The sequence below is a fragment of the Archocentrus centrarchus genome, unplaced genomic scaffold, assembly GCF_007364275.1.
Source record: "Archocentrus centrarchus isolate MPI-CPG fArcCen1 unplaced genomic scaffold, fArcCen1 scaffold_112_ctg1, whole genome shotgun sequence".
NCBI classification, from domain to species: domain Eukaryota; kingdom Metazoa; phylum Chordata; class Actinopteri; order Cichliformes; family Cichlidae; genus Archocentrus; species Archocentrus centrarchus.
In genome coordinates this window covers 18638-26978 of record NW_022060158.1, presented here as the reverse complement: position 1 = coordinate 26978, position 8341 = coordinate 18638, and the positions used below count along the sequence as shown (strand labels likewise).

General features: G+C 43.0%; 1 protein-coding gene and 1 long non-coding RNA gene across 2 annotated transcripts; both read right to left on the bottom strand.

Annotated features, from left to right (window-relative positions):
• Nucleotides 1–624: 624 nt before the first annotated feature.
• LOC115775379 (uncharacterized) lies at nucleotides 625–3779 on the bottom strand. The gene is made up of 2 exons (XM_030722912.1): nucleotides 1141–3779; nucleotides 625–675 (listed from the first exon to the last, which is right to left on the bottom strand). Exon 1 carries the CDS (start codon nucleotides 3743–3745, stop codon nucleotides 1493–1495), a length of 2253 nt encoding a protein of 750 aa, XP_030578772.1. The 5' UTR covers nucleotides 3746–3779; the 3' UTR covers nucleotides 625–675; nucleotides 1141–1492.
• A 3384-nt stretch (nucleotides 3780–7163) lies between these two features.
• LOC115775383 (uncharacterized) lies at nucleotides 7164–7849 on the bottom strand. Its single transcript, XR_004019310.1, has 2 exons — nucleotides 7680–7849; nucleotides 7164–7214 (listed from the first exon to the last, which is right to left on the bottom strand). It is a non-coding gene; the product is annotated as an uncharacterized LOC115775383 (long non-coding RNA).
• Nucleotides 7850–8341: the final 492 nt, after the last annotated feature.

The following is an 8341-nucleotide window of genomic DNA, read 5'->3' as shown; positions in this document are numbered from 1 at the left end:
ATATAGAAAATGGTCGGTCGGTGATCAGAATTTGTTTTCACCCAGTTAAGCACAGCAGCACTCGCGCTGCAGCTCTCGCGGCCACGCTCCCAGCCAAGGCTGAATTTCAACCCCAGCCCGACCCTGTGCTGAGGACATCCTGACCTCTTTCTGTCGGTTAGCCCTGGTGTTCATGCTGCTGTTAGCTTCAAAGTGGATCTGTCATCACTGACCTGCAACACTTGGAGAATAAACTCTCGTACAAATGTGGCAGTTGGTACTGAAGGAAAAAAGGGGGCAGTGCCTTTAATTGGTGCTTCCAGGGGTAAGTATACAATCAACTGCAAGTAGAAACACTTTTGAGAGTGAGATCAGGCCAGTGGAGTGACGCAGGTGCACACCTCACTCCATGTGAGTGGCATAATCCTGGGCATGAATAATGGTGGGTTTCAGATTTTATTTCTTACAGAAGTGTTTTGTGAAATTGTGTATTTATAAATTGCCTAATTTAAGATCTGTGCCCTTTAGGTATTGTAGTGTGTAGCAGTAATACTGTTCAGAATTGTTTTTAAATGTCTTTTTTTTTTTTATTTAAAAAAAATGTATTGTTACGAATAACATAAACTTGTTGTTTTGTTGTAGTTGTTTTTTTTTATTGCCCTCTGGCTATACACAGCCTAATGACAGCCGGTTAAACTGTAAATAAAATGAAATTACAATATTTAAGATCATAATACAAATAAACACAAATTTAGAACCTTTCACTATAAACCGTCTGAATAACTCACATTTAAGGTTGTGCTAGATTAATCACTTATAAATCTGAGATTCAAATTCAGCATTTAAACACTTTACAATCTCTAACATTACATTTTCCAGGTTGATAAACTGTCAAGACGCTTAGCTTTATACTCTAAACAAATGCAACAACACATCAGATTACACATTATGAGGATCTTACAGATCTAAACACAAAATTAAACCGAATTTGTGCATCTCACAGATATTCTGATTGAATACAGCGACATATCTCCTTTGAAAACCCATGCGGGAAAACGTATTTCACTTTTATGCAAAACAACTATAGTTTACATCTTCAAAACAACACAACGTCCGTTTACACAATTAAACAAATGTTTGACAATAATCAGATCAACTTACCACGTTGGGGCAATGTTATTTGGATAGTTAAGTGACAGGTTTAATCTTTGTCTGCTTTGTTTTTTCTGTTTGGCTCTCTGTAGCTGAAAAGGCTATCGTGTCTCTTTCTTCCTTGCACGTCAGACAGCCCAAAAAATGTAAACAATGATTGGAGCCCTCTAGTGGAAGGGAGTGATACCAACATCCCGGCCCCGATGACCTCAACAGATGGTCATCCAAGTAAAATTGGTGAACGACTATGTAATAATACAGTAATACATGCACTTTAGAGCAATAACTGTTAATCTTGAACACACGGCTAACAACTATTGTAACAGTCTCATGGAAAACACAAGCTGAAAGTCTGTAGAGCTTACTTGTCCATATTCCCTTCCAGCAAACATAGTTTGTGGATGGGGCGAGTATAAATACCTGTTTGTGTCTTTACTTGAACTGAACGTACCAGTCCATCAGCTCCAACATTGACATCAATGACCAATCCAAGGGGCCACTGACTGCGAGGTGTAGATTCATGCAGAACTAGTACAAGATCACCTACTTGATAATTTCTGGAATGGTGGGTCCACTTCTGCCTCTGCTGTAGACTAGGCAAATACTCCTTTGTCCATCGAGTCCAGAAAATGTCCGCCAAGTACTGGACCTGGCGCCAGCGTCGACGGTACAGATCCTGCTTCACAAAGTGACCAGGGGGTAGAGAACACTCAGGTCTTAACAGAAGCAAATCGTTAGGAGTCAGAGGCTGACCATCTCTTGGGTCCTCTGACAGCTTTGTTAGTGGTCGTCCATTGACAATTTTTTCAATGATGCAGAAGAGTGTCATTAATCCTTCATCATCCAGAGTCTGTTGTCCTGTAAGGCCCATGAGGATTGAACGCACTGTTCGGATCTGCCTCTCCCATACACCTCCCATGTGTGAGGCTGCTGGGGGGTTGAACTTCCATTGTGTTTCTCTTTGGAGCAGATGTTCTTCAATCTTTTGTTGATTCCATTCATCCAGCGCTTTCTGTAGTTCACTGCGGGCACCAACGAAATTTGATCCGTTGTCCGAGCGCATCAATTGAGGTGTTCCCCGACGAGCCATGAAACGCTGAAGAGCATTTATAAAGGAATCTGTGTCCAAACTGTGCGCTACCTCCAAATGAATGGCTCTGGTTGTTAGGCAAGTGAACAGGCAACCATACCTCTTCACCTCACCGCGTCCCCTTCTGATGTTAATGGGACCGAAGTAATCGACTCCAACACTGGTGAAAGGTGGTTGACTTGGAGTCACACGATCGGCTGGTAGGTCGGCCATGTACTGCGTACTGATTGGAGCTCTGTGCCTTTTGCATGGTATGCACCGTGCTAGGACTCGTTTCACTGTGATGCGTCCTCTGACAATCCAGAAGGATTGCCTAATCTCAGAGAGGACCCTCTCAGCACCTGAATGACCTGTGAGTTTGTGGAAGTGCCATATGATGAGTTCACTGACATGATGCTTCTGTGGCAAGATCACTGGGTGTTTTGCTGCTTCAGGTATTGGAGCATTGGTGAGTCTGCCTCCAACTCGAAGTAGTCCATCACTGAGGCGTACTGGTGCTAACTTCCTCAAGTTATTAACCCTCAGTGGCTTGGTGATCTGGGAGCGTTGAACATAGTCAATGATGGAAATCTCCGCCCGCTTCAGATCATTAAGCGTTACAGGTGCACATAGTTTAGTTTTCATCTTCTTCAAAAGAATGTCTTTTGCCCGTAAGATCAATGCAATAGCTCGCTTGAGTTTGTACCAGGAGGAATACTTGTGGAAGAAACAATCAACTGCTGAATGAGTGGTGACTTTAGATGAGATTGTGTATGTCTGACTTGATTTCTTTACCTCAGCTTCTGAAGGTAAGCCACCTAGTTCCGGCTGGAGAGGCCAAAACTCTTCTCTCTGCCAAAGGAAAGCAGGACCTTTGTGCCAGCGCTCATTGCTTGCAAGTTCTTCAGCTGAAAATCCTCTAGAAACATCATCTGCAGGGTTGTGCTCTGTGCAGACGTACTTCCATTGCGAGGCTGCTGAAACTTCACGGATCTGTGAGATTCTATTTGCGACAAAGGTTTGATATCTTTTATCTTCATTTCTGATGTAATGCAGCACAATGGTGCTATCAGTCCAGAAGACGGAGTCCAGTAGGGGTAGCTCAAAGCTTTGGTGGATTTTCAGGTCAAGCTGCACTGCTACCACCGCCGCCGCCAGTTCTAGTCTTGGGATAGTGGTTGTTTTGACTGGAGCCAGCCTGTTCCTGGACATGATGATGTTACAGTATATGTTATTATGGCAAACGAGCCTGAGATAGGAGACGGCACCGTATCCCAACTCAGACGCATCGCTGAAGTGATGGAGCTGCATGGTGACTGAAGGTACAGTATAGACTGTTGGTCTGAGGCATCGAGGAATTTGTAGCTTGCAAAGTCTTGGCAGGTCATCCAACCACCGGCCCCATTGCTCAGCAATCTTACTTGGAATGGTTTCGTCCCAGCCTAGCTTCATGCGACACAGTGACTGGAATAGTGCCTTTCCTCGTAAAATGAATGGGCCAGCTAAACCCAGGGGGTCATAGACCGAGCTTATTGTGCTTAACATGCCTCTTTTGGTGCTGGGTTTGCCCTTAACATTCACACTGAATGTGAGGCAATCATTTTTTATGTCCCATAACACACCCAGAGCTCTCTCCATTGGTGGATCTTGATCCAGGGCCAATGACGGTGAGCGCTTTGCATGTTCCTGCTCTGGGATGGACTTCAGGACCTCTGCAGAATTGCTTGTCCATTTGGTCAAGTGAAAGCCTCCTTGCTTGAGTAGGTTGGTCAGCTGCGCTGCTAGATGGATGGCTTGTTGAGGTGAGTCAGAAGATTTCAGACAATCATCCACGTAGAAGTTTCTTTCAACAGTGGAGATGGCGTCTGCATCATACAGATGTGCATGGTCAGATGCACATTTTCTTAAGGCAAAACTTGCTGCACTTGGAGACCACACTCCGCCAAAGAGGTGAGATGTCATACGGTAGGTAACTACCTCATTCCTTTGATCATGGTCTTTCCACCACAGGAATCGCAGAATGTCTCTGTGGTCTGGTGTTACATAAATCTGGTTAAACATGCCTTCGATATCTGCCATCATAGCAATAGGACCTTGTCTGAATCGAATTAACACAGTTATTAATTTGTTTGTTAAGTCTGGTCCTTGATGAACAACATCATTGAGCGATACTCCATCGTACTTAGCTGCACAGTCAAAGACTACCCGTACCTTTTCTGGCTTGCGAGGATGAATCACTGGATGATGCGGGAGGTACCATACCTTGCCATCATTGCGGTCAGGAAACGAAGCAGGGACTGCTTCCGCATAGCCATTGTTGATGGTTGACTTCATTGCCTCTACATACTTCATTTGCAAGTCTGCATTTTTTGTCAGTCTACGTTCCAGGAGTTGCAGTCTGTGTGCTGCTAAGTTGACATTGTTTGGTAGCGCCACAGCTTCGTTCTTAAAAGGTATGTCTAAGATGTAGTGTGAGCCATCTTTAGAGACTGAATTCTCCCACTGCTTAATCACCTTCTGGTCGTTGATTGATAGGCTGTCCTTTTGGGTGGGGTCATCAAGCTTCCAAAACCTCTCCACCTGCATTTGCAGACTGTGATCTGACTTGAGGAAATAGGCCTTGACATTCTTTCCGCCTTCTTTGTAATCAATTGGTCCATTTATGGCCCAACCAAGCACTGTCCTTGTAGCATATGGATCATTATCTCCACCTACACGATATTCTTCAGCTCTGAGAAGGCGTGGGGCATCCTGTCCAATGACGAGGTGCACATCATCAGAGTTAACACTGGGAATAGGAATGCCTGCTAAGTGATCCCATCTGGCAACCTCATCAGGTGTGGCAAGGCAGCTGAGACCTATGTTTAACTTTCTTAGGGTTCTCACACCATTGAGTGTATACATGTTGCCATCATGTAGAGAGTCTATCTCAAGATTCACACATCGAGTAAATATGCCTTCTTGGCTGCCTCCTACTGTGTCAAGATCCAGCCTTGCAGGTTTGCCTTTGACCTTGAGTTTCTTTGTAAGTTCTTCTGACACTAAACTTGTGTTGGCTCCAGGGTCAAGCAATGCATATGTGACAGAACTGATGTTGCTAGCTTTGCCTCTAACAACCACAGGAACAATAGGTAAGCAAACTTTACCATTTCCAGCACCAGCAAATCCACAAGTGACGTTAGGTGATTGGGTAGATTGTGTTTGTTGAGTTGTTTTATTGTCACCCGTGGCATTCTGACTTGCTGCTGTATTTTGCTTGTTAGTGTGGTTTGGGTGTAGCCATTTGTTATGTTTCTGTCCACAGCCAGTTACGTTGCATACCCAATTGCGTGTGCATACCTCAGCACTATGACCCATCATGAAACAGTTTTGGCACAGGTGCTTCTCCTGAACAAACATGAGGCGTTCTGGCACAGTCAGTGATCGGAAAGCTGGGCACTGGTTCAGGAAGTGGAGCTCTGAACACTTTAGACATTTTGAATTAACTGGCCGTTTGGTGGGTGTAAACTTGTTCTCTTGAACTGCAGCTGCCTTAACATTTGCAGAGTAGTTTGGCCGAGGTTTCTTTGAGCTTTTGGTGGATAACATAACATTGCTTGGTTTCTCCTGCTTCTTGTAACTCACTATGCCACCAAAGACTGGGTCAGATCTCTTCTCAGCCTCTGTCTCAACAAAGTTGACAACGTCCTCAAGTTTAGGTAGACGTCCCCCCTTAGTGATATCGTAGTTTACATTTAACCATTTGGACCTGAGATCTGGTGGTAGTTTACTGATGATTTCAACCAATGTGCGGCGACCACTGAGCTCTTCCTCACATTTCATAGCAGAAAGTGTATCTTTGCAGCCTCTCAGTTGGTCCGCAAAATCTCTGAGTTGCACATTGTCTCTTATCTCTTTAAAGTTCAAAACCTTCTCAACCCAAGCCTGGGAGATGGTATGAGGATTTCCAAATCTTGTTTTTAGTCGCTCGAGTGCTTCCTTGAAGCCTGCACTGGGATCGGGATTGTATAAGCAGTGACTAACAGCATCTTGAGCTTTTCCTTCAGTGTACTGGTGTAGACGAGTTAACTTCTCTTCTGCAGCAACAGACTCTTTGTCCACCATTGTGGTGAAAAGCCTCATGAACTTCCAGTACTGAAGGGGGTCACCATTGAACTTTATCATGTTAGTTGGTGGGAGCCTCAGGGAGTCCACTTGGGCCTGATACTGCTGCCTTGATAATTCAAGCAGGTGTGAGATTGAATCTTCTGATATTGGTGACAGTGATGGTCGTGTTGTTGATGGGCTCTTGCCAGCCTTAGGTGTAGAATATAGATCTGTTGTTACAGCTTGTATCTTTTGTTGATTGTGTAATATCTGTGCATCTAGCTCGGCCTTGTGATGCATTCGCTGGAGTTCCAGTTCAAACTCCTCTTTGTTGCGCCGAAGCAATACCTCGAAGTTTTCTTGTTCTTTCTTTCGTAAGGCACGTAGGTTTTCTAGCTCAGCTGACATGGGGTTGTCATCATCCGTGTCATCTGGAGGAGTTTGATTTATGATGTCCAATTCACCAGCAATTAGCTGATCATCAACTTCACCAGGAGTGTAAACTTCTTGCAGCCAGGCTAAAGCATTGTGGCGCACATCATGAACACTCATCAAGATGACCTTCTCATAGGCTTCCGACTCTTCTTTGTCAATATCATCAGTGAGCCTATCATGATAAAGTCTGTGTGTTTCCTGGAGTCGAGTGACAGCTAGGTCAAGGCTCTCCAGTACTGCCTTCAACTCTTCAGGCTCATTTTCTCTTATCTTTATATTTGCAGCTGTAATCATTTTAGTTATGGCTGCTTTGGCTTGTCCTCGCCTTCTCCTCAGTGTCGCGAGGTCTGCTTCTCCCTCAGACTCTTCTTTGTTGGACATGTTGCCGCCGTGTTTAACTTTATGTTACGAATAACATAAACTTGTTGTTTTGTTGTAGTTGTTTTTTTTTATTGCCCTCTGGCTATACACAGCCTAATGACAGCCGGTTAAACTGTAAATAAAATGAAATTACAATATTTAAGATCATAATACAAATAAACACAAATTTAGAACCTTTCACTATAAACCGTCTGAATAACTCACATTTAAGGTTGTGCTAGATTAATCACTTATAACTCTGAGATTCAAATTCAGCATTTAAACACTTTACAATCTCTAACATTACATTTTCCAGGTTGATAAACTGTCAAGACGCTTAGCTTTATACTCTAAACAAATGCAACAACACATCAGATTACACATTATGAGGATCTTACAGATCTAAACACAAAATTAAACCGAATTTGTGCATCTCACAGATATTCTGATTGAATACAGCGACATATCTCCTTTGAAAACCCATGCGGGAAAACGTATTTCACTTTTATGCAAAACAACTATAGTTTACATCTTCAAAACAACACAACGTCCGTTTACACAATTAAACAAATGTTTGACAATAATCAGATCAACTTACCACGTTGGGGCAATGTTATTTGGATAGTTAAGTGACAGGTTTAATCTTTGTCTGCTTTGTTTTTTCTGTTTGGCTCTCTGTAGCTGAAAAGGCTATCGTGTCTCTTTCTTCCTTGCACGTCAGACAGCCCAAAAAATGTAAACAATGATTGGAGCCCTCTAGTGGAAGGGAGTGATACCAACATGTATTTTTTTCATAAACCCTTTAATAGTGTAAATCTTTCTGCACCTGTGAGCCACTAGCTGCTCTTGCCATGGAGAATTGTTTTTGGAAATTTATTTTGCCCCCCAATTCCTTTTGCTTATTTCCTTGTTTTCCCATTCCAATCAAAACTTAGCTTTTCCTTTGTTCCATCTCCATCCCGGCTTATGCATGAGTATTTGCACTTTTCATTGGTTGCAGTGATGCTAATTAGTTTTAAAGATCATTGAAGGGGTTTATTCACGTAGTGCGCTTTGAAAGGAGTGACCAGGCATTTTTTCGTACTCCTGAATTAAATGAGTTACTTCTTCCTGTTGTACATACTGACAGAAACCTTTTTTGTTTAGTTTGTATTTGTTCATCATATGCAGAAGATAAAATAACAATACAGTTCAATCACACTACTTTTTTCAGTTCAATTCAATTCAGTTTTATTTATATAGCGCCAAATCACAACAAAC

Excerpts from the sequence above, each read along its gene's own strand:
- LOC115775379 (XM_030722912.1), bottom strand. The coding sequence starts at position 3,745 with ATGTTAAGCACAATAAGCTCGGTCTATGACCCCCTGGGTTTAGCTGGC.